General features: G+C 39.0%; 1 protein-coding gene across 1 annotated transcript in view; it reads left to right on the forward strand.

The window, feature by feature from the left end:
• The window catches only part of DYNC1LI1 (dynein cytoplasmic 1 light intermediate chain 1), a 47,387-nt gene extending 34,431 nt beyond the window's left edge, over positions 1 to 12,956 (forward strand). Inside the window, exons 9-13 of the mRNA XM_067561838.1 lie at positions 2,955 to 3,014; positions 3,146 to 3,190; positions 4,138 to 4,258; positions 7,173 to 7,331; positions 12,028 to 12,956. Coding sequence (XP_067417939.1) covers positions 2,955 to 3,014; positions 3,146 to 3,190; positions 4,138 to 4,258; positions 7,173 to 7,331; positions 12,028 to 12,140 — 498 coding nt within the window. The 3' untranslated portion in view covers positions 12,141 to 12,956. The remainder of the gene's footprint in view (positions 1 to 2,954; positions 3,015 to 3,145; positions 3,191 to 4,137; positions 4,259 to 7,172; positions 7,332 to 12,027) is intronic.
• Positions 12,957 to 23,039: the final 10,083 nt, after the last annotated feature.

Consider the following 23,039-nt stretch of genomic DNA (forward strand, 5'->3'; position numbering starts at 1 on the left):
GGCTGAACCTGAAGCCCACTACATTTCCAGTCTTACAGGATAGCCTCTTAAAATGCCTAGGATTACCTGGTAAAATAGCTACCAAAAACCCTTCTATTCTCTCCACCAGAAGAAAAAGATATGGGGGCAAAATCATTTAGCCATTGAGGTGTCTGGAATCACAGACCTGGTCTACACTAGAGAGTTTTGTTGCAAAAGTCAGCTTTTTTGACAAGAGTGCTGGTGTACACACTGCAAGGACATATTCCAGGCCCCTGCCCCCACTGACAACTGCCCTGTTTTTTTGACCAAATAAAATCACCTCGACACAAGAAGTGTAGGGCTTTTGTCGGCATAGCTGGAGTGACACAGTGTCAATATAGACCCTGTGTCCCCTTACATCTGGTTGGGCTGTCATTCTTGTCAATTTCACTGGAGTGGTGAAATTGACAAGAAAGCAGAAGTCAAGGCAGCTGGTTCCCACTCCCAGCTGAGAGCAGGGTGAGAAACCCATGTTGTTGGCACCTGCCTCCCAGCTGCCAGCAGGGACAGGGCAAGCTGCAGGCAGCTGGTCTCCACTCTCAGCTGGGAGCTGAGGCCAGAAGTCCAGAAGCTTCTGCATCTGCTCCCTGCCCTGACCCAAAGAGGGCAGTATGAACATCAGTCACCGTTATAATTACAATGGTGACTGAAGTCCACCTATATTAGGTCGATTTATTTTTTGACGTGTAGACAAGACCAAGCTAAATCAGGCTGCCATGCCCCAGATGTAAGTTACTGACCTCATAATCTCAAACTGTAAACTCAGAGGTGAGTCAAGTTAGCTGGCAGTTAAACCATTAGGATTGCTGCCATATTCAAAAAATTATGAATCTCCTGTGCTTGTTCACTGGTGTGTGGTACTGTTTTTACCAGTATATACAAGTACATCTTTAGTTTTCAGACGGGACGAAGCATTAATCTCAACATTTTTCATTATAGTATGCCCCCTAAAATAGCTTACTGACTCATTTTTTTCAAAAGCACGCAAATTGAATGGAACACATACAATGTAATAAAATACAATATTAAAACATCTAATTTAGATAGGCCTGTTGTGCCTTTTTGCCATTGTGCCAATATTTATTCAATGAAAGCGTTAAGAAAGCACAGCCTCAAATACGTAAATGTTATCCCTGAACCCATTATTTAAATGAGTGATAAAATTTGTGAAGTTTATTAATCTTTTCCCTCACTCCTTTTAAAATTTCTTTTTCAATTTTTATGGGCTGTAGCTATAAATGCAGCCAAAAGCCCAGCTACTACATTTAACAGCAAAGCTGAGGCAACTTGACTTCTTTCAGACTTGGCTTCTCATTTCTAATAGGAAAATCCAATCAGGAATGTTAAATCAGTTTTGATTTAATATTTTATTAAATTAAAATTAGTAAAGTATCCAGCAGTCTCTGAAGCATCCTTGACCATCAGCTTGCATTCAGACCTCAGATGGGAGCACTGTATTTAAGTGTCTTCCTCTATCACTGCAGCTACAACTTTCAGCATTCCAAAGATGCCTTTGCTTCCGTCTAACTTCTGCTCTTTTCTGCATTGATTTCTGAATTAAACTCAAGATGCACTAACAGCAAACCTGAGTATTTAAAATGCCTTTATACATTTATTATGAATTAAAAAAATCTTACCTCTTCCCTATTTCCTTTATTCTGTAGTGGAAACGCATGGTTTTAAAGAGTATATAACAGCAAAAGTAGGCAAATAAAGTCAGGAATTAAACAAGATAAAAAAAAATCTATATTGAATGTGCTATGTTTACAGAAAACTTTCTGCTCTTAGTACATTTACAAATACTTCTGTCTCAACTGTTCAAGGAGATGCCATAAGCAAAGGACAAATAATGGGAGAGGAGAACTGAAAGATCAGTACTTCTACCTCTCACTTAATGAAATTGATATCTTAGGACTATGCTGCAACTTCCCACTGCATGAGCTACTTACAAATATTTAATGACACTGTAATCCGTACAATCCTGTAGAAGCCAAGATAGGTAATAATGTGTAATATACCAGGAAATCACTCACATGTTTATACATGCATATAGACTTCAGGCCTGATTCTCAGTAAATTTTCACTTGCTTTAAGGCACCTTTTGTCCTGCCAAAGGATTTGTTGTGAAGAAGGGTGATCTTGTGATTGAGGAACATAGAATTGGGACTCAGGATTTCTGGGTTCAGTTCCCAGCTCTACCATCAATTTCATGTGACCTTGGGAAGGACATATGTTTTGTTTTCCCTTTATAAAATAGAGATAATATTTTCCTAGATCACAAGGTAGTTCTGAGAATAAATTTGTTGTTTGAGACTCTGAAATATGGTGAAGGTGTAGTAGGGTGGCATATCACTACCTAGCTAGTCCTCAGATGTGCATGGTGAGGTTCTTCAGTCTAAATCAAATTTTCAAGATCTTTGAAGGATCTCAGAATTACATCACTAGATGATCATGCCCTGTTGACTGTAAACTGAACACTTTTGTGCTAAGTATCTAACAGTACCTTCCATAAAGCATGTCTAAACTATTAGCTGTAATAAAAATGTTAACCAAATAGAACACTTTAACAATGTCTCTTGCTTTAAAAATAAATGCTGAGGCGACGATATTTGGCTAGCAGCATGTGAAGATAGCCACCTTTATGGTGGTTCGCATCATGTTAACAATTTGAAAATATTTAAAGCTCCAGCAAAGCTTTAGGTTGAAAACCATGTTGTCTTGAGTGTATTTCATGCGTTTTTTATATCTCTTCATATTAATCTGTAAATAGAAAGACTTCTTCTTTTTAAATACATCCAACAAAGTGGGTTTCTGCCCACGAAAGCTTATGCCCAAATAAATTTGTTAGTCTTTAAGGTGCCCCAGAATTCTTGCTGTTTTTCTTTTTAAATTATGTCAATTGCAGTCATCTTGAAATGTTTTTTGTGTTGCAGTTTGTGCATGAAAAAGAAATAGTAGCAGAAGATGATCAAGTGTTTCTTATGAAGCAGCAGGTAGAGTTACTTTGTATTTGTATGTTGGGCAATTAGTTTCATTTAAGCGTGTTTAATTAAATTATATTTATTTTTGAACTTATTATAGTAAATGCAAACAGTAATGTCTAAAATATTTTTTTGTTTTCCAGTCTCTATTAGCAAAACAGCCACCGTCTGCAGCTGGAAGGCCAGTGGTTAGTAATAAAGATTTTAAATACTAAACCTAAGTGTGAAAATAGCACATTCTTTGGTTTTGATGAATACAATAGCATGTTTGGGTGAGAGGATTGCTGACTTCAGTGTTAAAAGTACTTGTGATCTACAAGCGTTTTCTTAATACTTTTCTACAGTTTTCTTATTGATGTAAAAATACTTAAACCCAGAATGAAATTGAGCTCCAAAGTGTGCACACTTTGAGATACGTATGTATACCTACACTTAAGAGAGATTTCTGCAACTAGTAGATAAAATGCTCAGCAATGTAACTCTTGTTACTTGTTAATTTAGAAAAAATCATAAGACAGCTCCTATAACCTTTTAAAGTGACAAGCAACAACTCAGCAATATGATCTATTAAGCTGCTTTTGTAAGGCTATGAGTAATCAAGATTTTCCTTGCTGTTTGCTTTTAATAAAAATTCTTCTTTCCTCCATATTTGTGGCAACTTGCCTTCGTTCTAAGGAGAGCTGGGTGTAGCTTCTCCGTGAACTAATACATTTTCCAGAACAACCAGAGTTTTACTTACTGATCAGCAAGGTGTTTCCTCTCTCCCAGTCTCTTATAAGGTGGAGTACCCCACCTCTGCAGTGCTTCCAGTTGTTGGACTGGTGGATTATAGTTGCAATACTGTTCTTTTCCGTTCACTTTCAGGTGCTTCACTAACGCATTGCACATATTCATTTCTGTAAAAACGTGTACTTCACAGCATTTCATGATTTCTCATTTAAAACTGATTTAATTTTTTGCCATGAGTATTCCATTACATGATCAGTATAAATGTATCTTTTTTTTTTAAATCAGGAAAAAATAGCAAAATGTAATTGAATAGTTCTGCTTGTATAGATGAATAGCTTACATAGTTTATTTTGTGTACTCAACTTCTAGAAATAGTTTGAATATTCAGTCTTCTACTTTTGTGTAGGATGCCTCGCCAAGAGTTCCTGGAGGCTCCCCTAGGACACCAAACAGATCAGTAACATCCAACGTGGCCAGTGTCACACCTATCCCTACAGGTTCAAAAAAAATTGATCCTAATATGAAAGGTATATTTCTTATGCAGGGAAGATGTGGTGGGAATAAATTAGTTGCTCTTGACTGCTTACTTGAAATATTTTTGTATTTGTTTATACTGACCTAAAGTATGTAAGGCTATGTCCACACTAGCTCTTTTGTTGGTAAATCTTTTGTCGGTCAGGTATGAACACCCCTTTGACTGACATAAGTTTCGCTGATAGAAGCAATGGTGTGGATAGCACTACGTCGGCAGAAGATGCACTCCTGCCAACATAGCTACTGCTGCTCATTGGGGGTAGTTTAATTATGCCGATGGGAGAGCTCTCTCCCATCAGCATAGAGCGGCTACATGGGAGACCTTACAGCAGCGCAGCTGCAACGGTACAGCTGTGCCACTGTAAGGTCTCTAGTGTAGACATAGCCTAAGAGATAAGATGGGTGAAGTAATATCTGGTAATTATTGGACCAACTTCTGTTGGTGAAAGGGACAAGCTTTCGAACCTCAGAGAACTCTTCTTTATGTATGGAGAAGGAAACCAGAGTGTTCAAGTGGGACGGATTGTTAGTAGGGTTAGTAGGCAGCAGGGTGTGTTACAGCTGTTGTAGTGGGACATAAAACCAGTGTCTCTAAATCCATGGTTTTTAGAGTCCAGCAGAGTTATGAGTTTGTTCCCAGGCCTATCTTTTGAAGGTTGTGTGCAGGTTTCCTTTGCGGACAAGACCTGAGAATTCCAATATGGGGTGATCATTTTGTGAAGTGTTTGCTCAGTGCTTTTTGTCAGTGTTTTTGTCTTATCACTTTTCTATGTGAGTTCATTTGAGAGCATAGCGTTTGTCTGGTTTCACCCATGTTGTTGTGGTATACCTTATCAAGGGCATCAAATGTCCCAATATGTTGATAGTCATGTGTAGGAGCCGTGGATCTTGAAAAGTGTGGTGTTGAGGGGAATATTGATCATTGTAGCAATGTTGATATGGTTGCAGGTTTTGCATTTGTTGTTTTGGCAGGGTCTGGTGCAGCTTTGAGTTGGTGTATCCTTGTCTTGCTTCTGATAAGGAGCTTAGTGAGGTTCGGGGATTGTCTGAAGGCCAGAAGAGGGAGTTCGAGAGAGATTTATTTTTTGGTTGTGGTCCCCATCAAATGTAGGTTGTTGGACAATATCCTGTATGGCAGTGATTTTCACTATTTTTCAAGCAGGGGCCACTTTGGCAAAAAACCTTCAATGTGAGAGCCATATCAACTACTACCCACACTGCTGGGGGGGAGACACAGCTGAGGGGCAGCACAGCTGGGGAGAGGCACATTGCTTGATGGGGGAATAGTGGGGGCACACTGCTTGAGGGGAGCCATACATGGATAGGAGGGGTGTGCTATTTGGGGAAGGGGGGGAACTGATGGCCATGGGGGCGCACTGCTGGGGGGGAGGCGCCACTTGCGGGGGCGCAGCCAAGGAGCAGACAGCAGGGCCACGGCACTGCCAGGGACTGGGGACAAACCCAGTCTTGTTTCTGCCCAAGCCTGGACTTGCTCCCAGCAGGCTAGGCCCCCATCTCCCCATGGGTGCAGCCCATGGTCCTCAGCCTCAAGCAGTGCAGGGGCCACCCTAATCCCGCCTCTTCCCCCCCACCCGTCTCCCATGTGGGTCCAGCCAGCACCCCCCTCCAGACCACCTTGGTATGCCACTGGCACCCCAACTCCCACTTGGCCCCCTCCCATGAGGTCCTCCCTCCCCCCATTGTCTGCTCTCCTCTCAGCGCAGCCCACCCTGCTTAGCTCCCCTACCCTGCGCAATGCTGACCTGCTGGTGAATGACTCTCTCACCGCCTCGCAGGGTCCCGGGAGTGTGGAGAGCAGAGGAGGCGACTCTCCCCCCTCTCCCCAGCAGGGTGAGTTGCGCTGCCCATGTGGAGAGCCCCTCCTTGCCCCACACAGTTCCGTCCCCTTTTCCAGGTGTGTGTGAGGGGAGTCAATTAATCAGGGAGCTGCAATTAGGATCCGTGGGGCCACCACTGGCTCGCGGGCTTTGCAATGAGGAGCACTGCTGTATGGTATGGGTTCTAGTGTGGGGTGGTAAGGGACAACTAGGGGCAAGTAGGTTCTCCTGGGGTATTTGCGTGGCCCATTCCATGATACTATCTACTTCTCTAGTGGAGTGTCCTTGTTTGAAGGCATTTTTAAATGTGTTAAAATGTGAATCCTAGATCTTCTCTTCAGAGCATATTCTGTGGTATCTGAATGCCTGGCTGTAGATAACAGATTTCTTGGTGTCTGAGGGGGTTGCTGGATTTGCAGAGGTAAATGTGGTGGTTTGAGTGTTTTTTGTATATAGCTGTCTGTAGTAGCCCATTGTTGAAGCTGATTGTGGTGTCCGGGAAGTTGATGTTAGTGTGAGTGTACCAGGGAGAGTTTGATGGATAGGTGGTGGTGGTTGAAGTAGTGGTAGAAATCTTTGAGGGAGTTTAGGTACTCTGTCTAAGGATGAAAATATTGATTGATATTGTTTTTGTGATGCATTTTTACAGAAATTCTTCCTCGAGGTGGCCCATGAAAAGGTTGGAATATTGGGGAGGCATCCTAGTACCCATGGTTTGGACAAAGTATTGGTTGTTGAATATAAAATTATGATGGGTGAGGATGAAATAGAGCAGACGGTCAGTGTGTTTGGAATGGATTTCTGGGCTTTGTCCATTGTTTGCTGCCTGTCAAATATCTATAAGACAATCTCTCACCTTGTATTTAGCTTGAACACTTAGGTTTCCTTCTCCAGTTCTGAAGAAAAGTTTGGTGAACCCTGAAACCTTCCAATAAAAGATACTACCTCACCCACCTTTGTCTTTCTTGTATCCTTGGACCAACCTGGTACTACAACACTGTGTGTAGTCAGCATTTATTTGGAAAACGTTTTTCATATATAAAAATATCTTTCCACTTTTTTGATGTAGCTGGAGCCACAAGTGAAGGTGTCCTAGCTAACTTCTTCAACAGTTTGCTGAGTAAAAAAACCGGTTCCCCAGGTGGTCCTGGCGTTGGCAGTGGCAGCCCTGGAGGAGGGGGCAGTGGAGGTGGTGGCAGCAATTTACCACCAGCAACAAAGAAATCAGGTATGATTAATCATAAAGCATCATTTGGAATATCTTTCATCTAGCATGCAATATTTGCTAAAATGTAGTTAGAAATGTGAACAGATAAGTTTTTTTAAAAATTATACAACTTAAATGTATGCTCAGTGAAGTGGTAAAATCTTTTGAGAGTATGACAGTGATAAGCCAAGATGTGATCATAGTAGATCTTCATATGGGAGGGTATTAGTAGATGTATTGTGAGCCTCTGAGGTTTTTTGGGAAAAATCATATTGTATTAATATCTAACTGAAATTTATGAATATCCTGTTCCTATCTGCTAGGCCGTAGCACTGTGGAGCTCTGAATTATTTAATTTTCCTTCCATCTTCTGCTTTCCAATCTTTGTGTGCTAGTATCAGAGCTTTGGGGGAAGAACAAATACAGACCAAAAGATTCTTGCACTTCTGCAGGGAAATAATGAGGATAAGTTAATATGAGCCCATCTACTGAGCTCCCTTTTTTGATCCTCATCACCTGGATAAGACCTAGTAAGGATCTGTGGTCCTTGAAGTAAGAATTTCCATATAAGCATAGATAAAATAATCCTATTTCCTCCATACCTGTGTGGAAAAGATAGGTAAGGAGATTGGGAATGCGAAGTGAATTTTTTGTTGGTAAATTGTATAATCAGTTGCTTAAGCACACTTTGGTTCATTATGAAATATACTGAAGAGATCAAATAATCAATATCAGTCAAGTTTATTGTTATTTTCTAATGCCTAAGCTGACTTCAGCTTTGCAAAGTGTTAAGGGGTATTTAAAATAAATAGGCCAATTCCAGCCATGTAACTGCTTGAAATATATATCAGTGTATTATGTTGATATTGTGTGCTTAATAATATTAATATGTGGTGTGAATAATACTGATAGTGATATATTAGCCCAGTGTATTTTGGTTAACACCTTCTAGAAATGTTAGGAGATGGGAGGTGTATCATTTGTTAGGATTTCGTAGGCTTTGCTTTCCACATACAGTGTAAGAAGGCATTGAGAGAACTACTGTGAAAATGACTTGTTAGCCAAACAGTAGGATAACCTGCAAATCTAAATGTGTTCTGTTTTACTATATCTTGCCTTACTGTATTTGCAGTTTGTACATGTGACATGCATGAAACTGCTTGATTATAATAGGAATTTAAAGTGAAATAATCCTTTGAAGTGAGGTAATGTGCACTAATCCTTCATCATATGTCCATTCATATTGACCATTTATTTTGGCACTTGAACATTAAATTTTATATTGTATTTTGTCTAGCGTAATCTGTAAAAAAGAAACTATTTCTGTCTTCAAGCCTTTGGTTCAGTCTACATTATAGGCTTTCTTACATTTTAATCCCTACAGTGGAATATTTAGTATAATGCTAAAAACATTTTAAATTAAAACTATATTAGACACAAATACACTATTCATACACAAGTGTGTAATATTGGAACATAGGAGTAGTAAACTTACATATTTTACTAGCTCTACTTTTTTCTCAAACTTTTTTGACTAAAAATGACTTTTTGACAAAACAAACTTTTGTGGGAGCTTGGTTTCAATATTTTGATGAAAACCTGAAAAACTCTGCAAAATATTGACAAGAAATCTTTTCTCTTAAATTGTCATGGCAGACATAATACATTTTTCAGCCAGCTCTACTTAAAAGTATATTTTTGTGTGTTTACTAAAGTATGATGAGCTACATAAAGACTAGTTAATATTTGTAAATGGGTCCTATATTCATAATTGATTTGATTCTGTTAACCTGCAGCAGTTTAAAATTAGTAGTTTTTAAAAGCTGTAATATAGAAACTTTTTGTGTAACTTTGATATGGCATAGAGGAGCTTTTCAATTATCTTCTGGCTTTTATTAATTCCAAATACCAGAAGTCTGTGGTATATTGAATACTTAAGCACTTAATGAACCTTACTTCACTTACAATATTGGCTTTCTCTTCTATGTAAAAGGATTAAATGAGTTCATATTGTCCCATTACGTAAGACTGAGTTCTGTCCACAGATAACAGTTTTTGCTCTGAGTCATGTAAACGGTATTGAAATAAAGTTGAATGTGTTCTGTAACAGAGTACGCTGCTATAATTGTCAGCTCAAGGGGGGGGTTACATTTATTTTGTTAGTACGTTCTGGCTCTAATATGCGTTCGTTTTGCTTCATATGGTACAACAGTGGTCTGTAAAACTATTTCTGTATTGTATGTCAGCTGTTACCTATTGGTATCCTATCATGTCACATTAACATTTATACTGTGTATTCAGGTATATAGTAAATTGTGACTTCAAGCTAAATGCAAAGCTGCAACTTCTGACATACATTCCTCACTAACACTTTGGTACAGTACGTACCTTTTCTTAGCAAAACTTTGCTGCCTGGTGGAAATAAATGCTATCATTTATTAGGTGTGTATCCTGTGACAATTTGTGTGTTCAGTGCTATTAATAGCAGTAGACTTGCTTTAGTGGTAGGCAAGTTGTTTATAACTATTTAGTAAAATGCTTCCAAAGTGGAATCAAATTAAAATTATTTAAGAAAAAATGGTAGCTCTATCTAGGTTGTATTTCCCTAATTTGTTTGAGAAGGTCATGCGAGACAATATCAAAAGCCTTACTAAAGTCAAGATATACCACATCTACTGTTCCCCCAATCCACAGGGCTTGTTACCCTGTCAGAGAAAGATATCCGGTTGATTTGACACAATTTGTTCTTGACAAATCCATGCTGACTATTACTTATCACCTTTATTATCTTTTAGGTGCTTGCAAACTGATTGCTTAATTATTTGCTCCATGTCTCTTGGAGTACTGAAGTTAAGATGACTAGTCTGTAATTCCCCGGGTTGTCCTTATTTCCCTTCTTATAGATTGGCACTATATTTGCCCTTTTCCAGTCCTCTGGAATTTCTCTTGTCTTTTTCGAAGATAATCGCTAATGGCTCAGATATCTCCTCAGTCAGCTCCTTGAGTATTCTAGGATGTATTTTATCAGGCCCTCGTGACTTGAAAACATCTAACTTGTTTAAGTAATTTTTCACTTGTTCTTTCCCTATTATAGCCTCTTCCTATCTCATTTTCACTGTTAGCCATCCAATCGCTACTAACCTTTTCAGTGAAAACAAACAGTTATTTAACACTTCTGCCATTTCCACATGTAACTATGAAGGACTCAGCCTCCAAATAATTATTACCTCCACCTTGCTTATGAAGTAAACCAAATTGGCTCTGGTACCCTCACCACTATTTGCTGTCTTTCAGTTTTATATGTAAAATGCATGTAAGCATTTTTACTCTGAAAATGGTTATCAATCTACAAAACCAAAATGAAGTTTCTTACTTTTTTTCAGCAGATTCCAGAGGTAGTCTGGTTAGAAGTGGTAACTAATACCATGCAGTTACAAAAATAGAGACTGCAACTGTTACATTACAGTAATTTAGAATTTCTGTAGAAAATGTTTTTTGGGTTTAGCTAATTGTGCTCTGCTTATATATTGAACTGTACGCATAGTTAAACTTCCTGGATAGTTCAAACTGTTGATAAAGCCATATTATCTTCAGAAATACTGCTTAGGACTCTGGAAAAACTGAATTGTGTAACTTAGTAGCAGAAGTGTTCATGGCATCTTACAGGTAAAAACAAAAACATCTATCATGATTTACCTTCAGAATATTTTTAAAACCTAGCTGATATGGAATAAGGTCTTGAAAGTTGCTAAGCAATAATTTCTTGATGGTATTTAATTATTTGTGATCTGGCATATAAAAATCAATGTAGGGCATAAAATAAGTTCCTAAACTTAACTCTCAAGTGACTAGATGCTGAGTGCCTGTCTACTGGTGATATGTGACAGTTATCAGCATCTTTCAGTTAACTTTTGGGATACATCTATACTGCAGCTGTGGGTGAGGGGTAACTCCCAGCTCGGGTAGATCAAGCTAGCACACTAAAAATAAGTGTGTCGCACAGGTGACTTGATTTGTCTACCAGAGTATGTACATAGGATTTCAGATGGGATAGTATTCAGGTGGCCAGCCCAATCTGTTGCTTATGCCTCTGATTATACTGCTATTTTTAGTGTGCTAGCTTGATCACAAGTAAGCATATTTGTCTTCCTGAGCTGGGAATGACACCTTCTAGTTCAGGAGTTCTCAAACCTTTTTTTTCTGGGATCTTTCTGGAAATATTTCAGGCTATGACGACCCCCCTCCATGCTATGCCACCCTTACTTCTGTGCTGCTGCTGGGGGTGGCACTGCCTTCAGAGCACCTGGCCAGTAGCTGCTTCTCTTCAGCCACTCAGCTCTGAAGGGCTCTGGCTGTCAGCCATGGCATGTGCAGGGGCTAACAGCTTCTGACCCCCTCAACTCCCTCCCTCCTCCCAATAATAACCTTGCGACCCCTTGAGGGGTCCCAACCCCCAGTTTGAGAACTCCTGTCCTAGCTGCTGTGTAGACATACCCTTTGTTTTGTGCCTTACAGTGTACCCAAAGTATAGTATACCCAGTGTAAAAGCACACAAGTAGTTTTTTATTGCTTAAATATTTAGTATTGTATTAAAGCAGGAAAATGTAGCTTTTATTTGATGGATGTTCAGAAGAAATAATATAGTTGTGGGAAAACAAGTCCTTTCATTTTTAAGCATGACCAAATGTTCTGTATTTTTTATTTTTATTTGGTACAGGCCAGAAGCCAGTCTTGACTGATGTTCAGGCAGAATTGGATAGAATTTCACGAAAACCTGAAACGGTTTCGCCTACAACACCTACATCCCCCACAGAAGGTGAAGCATCTTGAAGACACCAAATAAAGCCATTTATTCAGTTTTCTGGGATAATTTAAACTTGCCTCTGCCTCTTCCTTCAATGACTGGAACTAGAGAGCTGAAACACTTTTTCAGAGGACAAACAATTGATGTCTTGATTTCATGTGTTGCCCAGCTTCACGAAAGGGAGCTATACAGATGGAAAACTATACCACACCATGTAAGGCTACTGTTCACGGTGCAATTTAAAGAATTAACTAATTCCTTGATTTTGTTGAAAAGTCAGTGTAATTCCGTAAAACTGCACATATGTCCACTTAATCATATAATGTTAAAAGCTGCTTAAAGAGTTGGAAAATAATATGCAGCATGGGCACTTAATTTATATTGATCTCCCAACCTATTTTAGTTGAATTAAATACAGGTTAACCTTTGAGGAAGAGAACCACTAGTTTTGCTGGAAGAGAAGTTATAACTTTGTGCACCAACAATACATTAACTCAAATAAAATTCAGCACTTCATTTGGAATATGTCAGCAAATCTGTCGGATCTCATTTGAGATTTACACTGCATCAAAAACTTGGGCCAAACTTTCATTCCAGAGTAAGACTTTAAAATATTGGCCAATTTGATAACTTCAGACACTGAATAATTTGCGTAGAGGGAAAAAAAAAGCAAAGGTTAACTTAATAAAAAATGTACAGATTATCAGTATTCAGTTTTTTCTATATATATGGCTCAACCTTAACATCCCCCTTTTTGTGTCCCAAATTAGTTATGGTTTTAAATCAAACATTAAAACTATGATCACTTAATAAAGTATTATCTGTATTCAGATATAAATAAATCTCATTGCATTCTCTTGTATTAAAATGTATATTAGTTAATCAAAATATTTAGTGTTTTGCTGTTGAAGACTAATACTTTAAACCTTCCTTCCTCTTTCACCCTTCAGTGAATGATAGTCTGGCCCAGTTTTAAACTTCCCTAAAACTTGATAGTTCTGGAAGAAACAGATTTGAGTCTGCTACTCATACATACAATACATCATGTACTAATGTTCCTAGGAGCAAAATTTAGATAATCAGATTTCTGGGATTTAGTTGTTAGTTTAATGTAGTAAGAATCCTACTGATGATTTTTTTAGTGCACTCGGGAATCATGTGACTGAAGTTTGCATTTTATTGGTTACTTCAGCTTTCAATACACAGTATTTGAGAAACACCTAAGACCATAAACATAATGTGAGCATTCTCCCACTGAAGCTTATGGTATATTGAGATTAGAACAGCTTCCAAAGCTTATCCTGAGTATTTTTATTAAATACTTAATACTTCTTAAATAAGTGTACAATTTTTTTTACTAAAACAGTGGGTATAATATACACAATTTCTCTAATTTACTAGTTGGAAATCTGCTAAACAGTGTTAGGACAAAACATCAATATCCATAATTTTTATTCTGGGTATGGTGTTATACTTTATATTGCTGTTTAAATTCTTTTGATACAGAATTTTTTTCTCTGTATCCCAAAAAAACCCATTTTCTTGAGACTAACATATTAGAATGTGTTGCTTTGTTAGCTGTGATTTTATTGCTTGCTCTTCAGGGAACATTTTAAAAATATTGGCTGTCAGTGCTAAGAATCTGAGACTAGCTGTCTTATCTAAACAAATTGAGTTATTTTAAACAGGATCTCATTTGAATAATCTGATCAGGAATAAATCTGAAGTACAATAAAGGGAAAATGTTGCAACCATAAGTGATCCAACTCTCCTGACCAAATATGTGACCTGCTGAGGAACAGCTGAATAGAATAATTATATACATGAAGCAGGAAGTGGTTTCTAATCATAAATGCATTGCAGGCATCACTGTTTTGAACTATTCACTACTGTGCTTGCACATGTACAGTACATTTTTTAACATAATTTAAGATGTGCATGACAGTTTTGTCCTGCTGATGAGATCACTAGTGTTTCCTGTCTAAATTCCAGTGGCACACCATACTAACATTAAGACGCTGAAACTTAAAATTTTAGCATGTTTAAATTTCAAAACTACTTTTGTATTGTTTTAGTTTTTGCAACAAAGAGACTCAAGTTTCTAAACTCTTCAGTTCTGTTCAGTTGAGCATATCCAATATCAAAGTAAAAGGCCCTTTGTGAAGTTGGACAAATGGCTCAAAAGGGTTCCATAAACATTCTTTACTTTTGGGGTTTTGTTTTAGAAAGAGAAATTACAATAGAGTCTCAATACAGAAGTGCACAAAAACATAAAATCTCATTTCTGCATATTTGAAGCTTTTGAATATACACATTGAAGGCTTTCCTAGGGACAAATCACTTGTAAAAGAAAAGGCAGTAGAAGGATGCTGTGTGGTATGCTGTCACATTTTAGGGAAAATAAAGACCATGTTTTGTGAAAAATGCACCAAAAATCTATTGCATATAAGTAGTTTAAACACTTGGTTTTTAAAGTGGCTGTTGCCAAATCACTTGGGTATTATACAACAGATACAGGTCAATCTGTTTAAACACAAAATCATGACAAAACAAAACTGATACTAGAAACAAAATAAAGCAGCTATAACAAAAAGCAGACTGGAGGTGATAGTCCTCTGACAGGAATTAAATACCCTCAATTGCTACTTGGAGTAATCTATTTTGTTCTCATAATGGGAATGGAATGTCCACTTGGGTCTAAATTCCTCTTGCTGTTTCAGCTGTCAAAAAGGCCCATGTTGATTTTAGCTAAACCATTTATTCTGGAGTAGTTTTAATATGAATTAAACCTATCCCCACAAATGTACTGTCAAATTAATAATCTTGATACACAAATAAACCCATGGGGAAAATAACTGATGGGGGGAAAGCTATTGTTTAATTTATTAGAAATCATAAAAATACAGTAACAAATTGTTGACCTGTAATAAAAGAGTGAATTTCCGATTTGTCTGTAGTAAATGGGGAATCTGACCTAAGACTGGAGAAAGTCAATTAAACGTGAGTGAATGAATACATTCATTAACTATTTATATAATGCTTCAACTGTAAATTGTGCCTTGCAAAATGTGACTAGGACACAGTCCCAGTCCTGAAAAGTCTCCAATCCAGCAGACAAGAAAATGTTCTTGGTAAGGAAAGATGTGGAGAGAATACAGGTTATGGACTAGACCCTCTAAAGGATTCATAGAAAAAGTGGATCTTCAGTGGAAGGGAGAAAACTCGGGGGGGGGGGGAGGTCATTTTTCCATTGCTCTAGGCAAGTACAAACATTTACAAATTAGACCATGAACTCTATCAATCAAAACATACCCTAGGAATATTCCTGAAGCAACAGGCAGATGGTCTAGCTAGTGAATCAGCCTTTTCCAAGTCCCTTGTACAATGGACAGCTGGATGATGTTTTTTCTGGAAGTCTCAAGCTGCTTGTAAATTATGGAAGTCAGCTAAAAGGTCACCTTATTTCCAAGTAATACTTCCCCAAACAGATATCCTAGATCCTCCCAAGGAGAGTTTTGGACCCCAGTGTATGGTTCAGAAACAGCCCCTAGTTTTGCTTGTGTCTGACCTCTGAGCCACAGGTAAATATCCATACTAATTCTTACTCCATTTTTCTTTGACTATATGTCTCTACGGATGCTCTGCCATAATATGTGCATGTGCCCATATATGCTGAGTCAGAGACTGCAAAGAAGTGTCCATAGATCCCCTTCCTGCAGAGCAATGACTCATGCTTTGAACAAGGGGATAAAGGAAGGCGCAAGCTTGCCACCACTTAGTTCCTTCTCAACTGCGTATGGCCTGAGACAGCATTTTCTGCTGTTAGCTGTATTCAGTTTCCTGCCTTCACCGTGTGAAAACCTTTTATTTTTTTATTTTTTTATTTTGCTTTATTTAGTTTGGCATGATTGTGGTCCTGAGGCTTGGGGGGGGGGGGGGAGGTCCCCTCCTATTCTTGGACCTTTATTTGTGCTAGAGCACAATCTGTTATGCCTAAACCCCCAGGATTTAAGAATTGCCTGCTATGTTTGGGAGATTCTCACATCCCCTCAAGGTGAAAAGGCTGTCAAAGGCAGGTCCAGAAAAGCCCAGGGAGACTAGACTAAAACTCCTATTTAATTAAATGTGCTCTTGTTCCAAAGGGGTGTGCTTCTCCCCATGTATGTTGGCCTCAACATTGCTGGCCACTTTGGTCACTATTGCAACTTCATCTGTGGTCACAGAAACAAAGACTTCAAAGAAAAAGAAGCATTTCTCCCCAAACCGAGAAATAAAGAAAAGGGGTAGGTCACTCCATAAGACTCACTCAGGAGAATTAGCATCCCTCAAAAGGGTACCATGAAAGCTCCAATTGAGTCCAGTGCAGGTGTTAGTACCATGTAAGAAGCCCCATATGGACAAGCTCTCTGCCACCAGAGCCGCCTATCTCAGCAAAACCATTTGATCCCCTGCAGCACTGCGGTACACACAAGCTACTATACATGCCTCAGTACTGGTCTCTTATCTCTGTAGTGAGATAAGACCCTGCAACTCCTCCATACTGCAGCAGTCTCCATCCCACCAGTCGTCATTTCCACCTCCAGTACCAACCCAAGCCTCAACCATAGGCTATCAAACCCCTCTGCTGCCTCCTAGATTTCTGTCTTCAGTGGATCTTATTTCTGATTAGCCTGAGTCTCCACTGTTACAGAGATCTATCAGAGCCCCCTCACCATTACCATCCAGACAGCTACAAGTTAAAACCTACCTAAGTCTTCAGCCTTTGGTACTGACCATGATACCTGAGGGACCCCCTCCCCACACTTAGCTCAGGAGATGATTTGTCAGACTCGAAGATCTCGGTACATTAATCCATCCTGGTACTGTACCACCAAATTCTCATGAGTCCCTCTAATGAAGAGGACCCTAGGAGACTTACCAAACATCATAGGCCCAGACAGTATGACTGTCATTGGGGACCTTTCCCCTATTCTCAGTGGGGTGACTGGGACCCTTGGGATCATTTCAATTCTACAGGATGCCAAGAAAGGACTACTGGCACCAACTGGTACTGTACCATTCAGGAAACCAACTGACCAGTCCCCAGTATTGCACACTTCTTCGGTACTGGATGATTCGCAAGAGGAACAAGAACCTCAGCTCAAGGAGATCATCCATCCTTTAGTAAGATCCTCTTCACCTCCAGATAAGGGAGAAACCACCACCACTGCCCTCCTGTGCTGATTTCAAGACCTTCCAGGACACCATGAAGCAGCTGGTAAGCCCTCTCCACTAGAGGAAATCCAAGAGTCACTGCTCTCTTTGGTGGATATTTTGAATATCGATCCATAAGGGAAGATTACTCTTGTCTATTAATGAGACATTGCTATCTCCTGCACATACCCTGTGTCAAACACCAGGCTCAGTTCCACCCACCTCTAAAAGGACAGGCAAGAAGTACTACATCCCACCAAAAAGAATGTAAGACTTCTTTTCTCATCCCAACTCTAATTCCCTAGTGGTGAATGCAGCCAACAAAAGGAACCATCTGGCTCAATCTAGACCGTCTCCAATGGACATGATAAGTAACTGCTCCTTGTATTTTACATCACTGGTCAGGAAGTATTGCTGATTCATCTGAGACCTAATTAGGGTATGGGCCAATGTGCTGAGATGGCTTCCAAATCCAAAGAGGCATGGATAACAGTGAGGATAACATCTTGATCGTCAGAGCTGCCACCTCTCTCTGATCCTGCTAAATGTTTGTCAGACCCATCGAAGGAGACTGATGCCTTATGTGCCAACAGTAGGCGAATGACCAGCTCTACACTTCATATGAAATGCAAATAGCATAATTTTCCAGCTGTCCTGCATAACTGGATGATACTGGATTCCCAAATAGCAGTAGCTGTTTAAAATGGCATTTTTCACCTTTAGTTGGCCAGAAGATCTCAACTTATCCCAGCATGCTAATTTGACCATAGTTATCCATGTGTTTGCAATGTCCAGGGCTGGTTACTGCAATACTCTGTACCTGCGTATGGAATCTCAACAGCTGAAAAACTTCAGCTAATGCAACTTGCAGAAGTCTGTCTCCTAACCAGCACATGAGAAACAGATCACTTCAGTGCCCCAGTCATTCTACTTGCTACTTATTCATTATTAGATTAAGTTTAAGGTCTGAGTTTTGACATTCAAAACCCTTGTTCTGGGCTTAAACTACCACCAGGATTATGTCTCCTCCTATGATCAAGACCTGCTACAGTGGCACAGTTCTTTGAGTGTGATGGGCATACCAATTAGGAGAATTGAGACTACTAGGAGCAAGAGAGCCTTTTTTATGGCTAGCTGTGGAACTCCTGTCTACCAGAGTCAAATCTGACCACCTTCAGGTCAAAATGCAAGGCCTACCTCTTTAGCATGATTTTTCCCACCAAAAAAAAACAAAAAACCCAAAAAACCAATTAAAAAAAACCTGTTTGTGAAAGGTGGGAGAATAGAGATCTTGCATTTGTGATTAGTATGACATGAAAACCTGATCCTGCTCCCACTGAAGTCAATGGCAAAGCGTCCATAGACTTCAATGGTGCAGGATTCAGCCCCAAAATATTTAGACAGCAAACCATCAATTTCAGAGAGTCTCCGGAAGCACTTCAGGAGAATAGTGACTGCAGCTATGGCCTGTACTCATCATATTCCTTTGGCAGATTTCTCTGAAACTCCTTCAGGGATCCCCAGTCACACCGTGGGAGCTATTTTCAACAAGGCCAAGAGTGATAACAGTTTGGTAAGATTATACTCTATAAATCACCTTAATTAGGTGACTCTCAATTTACAGGGTATTGCTATTCAGTCTCTGTATTGTAGGTATCTCGAGAAGACAAAGCGAGAGAAAACTAGTTTGTTAGTTACTAATCCACCAATCTCCCACTCCTTGAATTGGGTTGAATGCAGCAGTTTAGACTAACTCAAGGGTTGTTTCTCTGTAAGCAATGCACTGCCCTTGTTGGTGGTTCTTTTCCTTCTGCTGCAGCATCAGAAGCTGCCTGGGTAAGAACAGAAGGTTTTCCTTTTTAGAAAACTTTATGCCAGCTGTGGCACGTAGGCAATAGCAAAGATGATGTACATCTGGACTGTAATTTCCATTGTATTACAGCCTTATTACTTCTAGTAAATATCAATTGTCTGCATAGCAACCATGGGAGACACTTCCACTCCCTCTATAAAGAAAGGGTGGGACACTAAACATATGTGACCAGCAGGCAGGCTAGTTAGCTCTGAAAAAATGTCAAAGAACACACAATTGTCCCCATAACATTAACTGGACTACATAGCATATTCTCTGTGTATTTAAGATAAACATCTAATATTTTTTATTTTTAGACATGTTGTGGGAAAATTAATGTTACTTATGCAAACCCTAACTTTTGTATTCTCTGATTTTTATTTTTTTTTTAAAAAAGAGAATTCTGTAGCACTTTAAAGAGTAACAAATTTGTTAGTCTTTAAAGTGCTACAGAATTCTCGTTCAGACTAACACGGTTACCCCTCTGGAGCTCTTCTGATTTTTATGTAAGTCTTAAGATTGCAATATGGGCATGTGTGTTCCATTTCATGGCTGTTTTAAATAAAGACAAATAAAATTGCCCCTGCATGCCAGGATTTAAATGGTCCAAATTAGCCTTTGAAATTCACACTTCATTGACATGAATGGTGTGGAAAAGGTGTTAGCAGCATATCTGGAAAAGCAACACATGAGGGCAGCAGCAACAGATAAAAGCTGCAACTTAATTTTAATAATTTGTAAGATTGTACTGTTTCAATTGCTCATTGAAACTCAGCCTCCCTCATGTAAATTGTCCTAGCAGTAGCACATTGTGTCTATCAGGCTGCAGTGGGATGAGACAAAGGGAGTTAGGTTTAACTGGGAATTATTAAAAATGTCAACAGATTCAAAATACCTTCAGAAGAGAATTTTCAGTGGATTATATTTGAATATGCCCCCCACTCCTAGAATAGAGACAATCCATATAGAGGAGCAATTTATATGTAAAGTTTTGGAATCTTTTTGACCATTTTTGAGTATTAAGGGAAAAAAGTCTGAAAAGCAGAAAGTGTGTACTTTTCATTGTTGAATAATTAAAATATGCCTGGGTGGAATTTCAGACTTTCAAGTATGATATGGAAACTTCCAGCCCCAAATGAAAAATCTTCAGAAAATATTATCATATTAATAGTTATAATCAAATTTTCAGTATAACCTTAATAATAACCTTGATTAGTATGAAAACTTATGATGAAAGTTGAGGGGGAAAATACTAGAAAATAAAGACAAATGTTATTAAATATCTGTCTGGTAGGGTGACCAAACATCCTGATATTAGGGGCTTTGTCTTATACAGGCAACTATTACTTCTCTTCCCTTCCCTCCTCCCGCATCCTGATTTTTCACACTTGCTATCAAGTCACCCTACTGTCTGGTCAATTACCTGAAATGATTTTGAGCAAGAGTATACATCCTCACAGACCTTTATGGGGCCTGTGTGTTTATCTAGATACAGGCTTAGTTTTCTGAAGGAAAAAGTGGTGAACTGCTTCCATAAACAATCTAACCATGAATTTAAATCAAAACTGAAAATATACTTATCTGATGTTACTGTCTTGTGTAACTGATTGTAAAGGACCTTGATACTTTTGTGGCTACTATATGAATACTACAGAAGTTAAATGTATTACTGATACTGTTCAGTCTGAGTTATGTTCAATGGTTTTGATTCACTCATTCCACATGCAAATCCAAGGGTACAGGGCCCTGGTAGTAGAAGTTGGCTTGGGGAGAGAGAAGAGAGTGTATTTGTAAAACAATTTAGATGAGTTTTTCTTTCACTATTAACAAAGAACAACTAAAATTTAATTAAATTTTTAAAATCTTGCCAATTTGATAACTTGAGGTACTGGTAAAAAGGTAAGAACACTTGGTTTTGATTTTTTTAAAATATATAGTTAACCAGTGTCTGTCTAATGTACTTTAATGTTAATGGCCTTACTCTTGTAATGACACCTGCACTAGCTGACCCTTGTGTGGATGTTTTTGCACACTCAAGGTGTATGTTTCTACTTTTCTTTCCCATCCTTTGTTGCTTGTCGTTGGCCTTGTTTCTGCAAATGTTCTATATGTGCAAAAAGTCACATGTGTTTGCAGCATTGATGCTATAGGTTGTAAACTCTTCAGGGCAGGGAGTATATCTCTATATGTTTGTATAACTTCACCGGACTTTGGGCTGGTAGCGTTCTATAAATATTTAATTACAATAAACCAGAAGAAGTTGGCAAACTAGATTCCTTCCAAACAGATGAAGAAAATAATCATAAAACAAAAAGGGAAGATAAAGGGAAATTTTAAAATGGCAGTTACAAAAACACAGTGGAAAATCAGAGAACAATTGTGCGTCCCACTATAAGAGAAGAGATTGAAACAGAGATCTCTTCTATTCCATTTTCTAACAAACCAAGAAGAGTGAGAGACAGATTTGTTCAAGTCACCAGAAAAGATTTCCTATCAAAAAGCAAAGAAAAGCAGCTAATCGCCCTGAGGGAAAAAGATAGCAATGTATCATTCTATATAAGAACCTGCCACCAAATTTGAAATACACAAAGGAGCAAATAAATGATCCAGCACACTGTGAATCCCTCTCCTGAGCAAATGCTTGATGTGATAATTATATATCCCATTTATTGGGAGTCGGGGAATCATTTTTATCATAGCTTTTACACTGGGAGAATATAGTTCTTTGTTTCTTTCTAGTGCCTGGTCAACAAATGAGCTTAATGAATCTGATGCAGCAGTTAGGCACTCATCCTGCAGCTACTTAGGCACCAAAATAACTATATAAATGAGTTGGAAGCCAGTGTATTGAACTGGGACTCGGGAGACTTGGATTCTGACCTTGGGAAAGTCACTTTACCTCTCTGCATCTGTTTCCCTATTTGTAAAATGGGGGTAATGATACCTGCCTTTTTTGTAAAGTGCTTTGAGTAAAGCACCATGTCAGACCTGGGTGCTGTTGTTAATGAAGTGATGTGTCAAATGTTTGCAGGGTGTACTTCCCAAATGTGAGAGGCAGCACAGGAAAAAGCATGAAGGTACTTATCTGAAAATTTAACAAGTGGGCCAAGTGAAGGTGGGAGCTGACTTTTGTTTACTGAATGAGAGGTGGTACAGAGGGTGGGGGATAAGCTATGAAGGACCTTGAAAGGGAAAACATGTAGGTTACATATTTGATACAACAGAGGAGGGAGCCACTGGAGAGATGCAAAGAGGGGTAACATGGTCAAAGTGACAGGCTAGGAAAATTATTTTTGCAGCAGCATGCAAAGGTATGTGAACAGGGTAAGACAGCATTTGTCAAGGACAGACAAAAAGATGTTGTAGAACTGAGATGTGAGATGATGAGTGTTTCTGCTGTGGATGGATAGGAAAGACCCTATCTTAGAGATGTTATGGAGAAAGAATCTGCAAAACGTTGACATAGCCTAGATGTGAGAAGCTAGAGAGAGGTCTGAGGCCAAGATGGTACCCAGGTTATAGACCTACATGACAAGCAAGATAGTAATATTGCCCACAGTGATCAAGGAAAGGAGGAGCAGGGAGAGCTTGGGCTGGGGAGTGGATTAAAGAGTTCAGTTTTAGCCTGGTAGAGCTTGAGCTGAGGGCTGGACATCAAGAGGGAGATGTCAAAGAGCCGGGCTGAGATTTTAGTTTTGACGGGAGATAGGTTGGAGTAGAGATCTGAGTCCGCCTAGAGATGGTAGTTGAATTTGTGTATGAAATTACCAGAGGTAAGGGTAAGGGGTTGGGGGACTAAGGACAGAGACCTGTCAATCCCCTTCCCCCCCAAGGCAGGGGGAGAATGATGAGGATTCCCCTGAAGCATGAGCAGAGAGGT

This window comes from Emydura macquarii, unplaced genomic scaffold, assembly GCF_026122565.2.
Source record: "Emydura macquarii macquarii isolate MOO-44397 ecotype Brisbane River unplaced genomic scaffold, CSIRO-AGI_Emac_v2 contig_2422, whole genome shotgun sequence".
NCBI lineage: Eukaryota > Metazoa > Chordata > Testudines > Chelidae > Emydura > Emydura macquarii.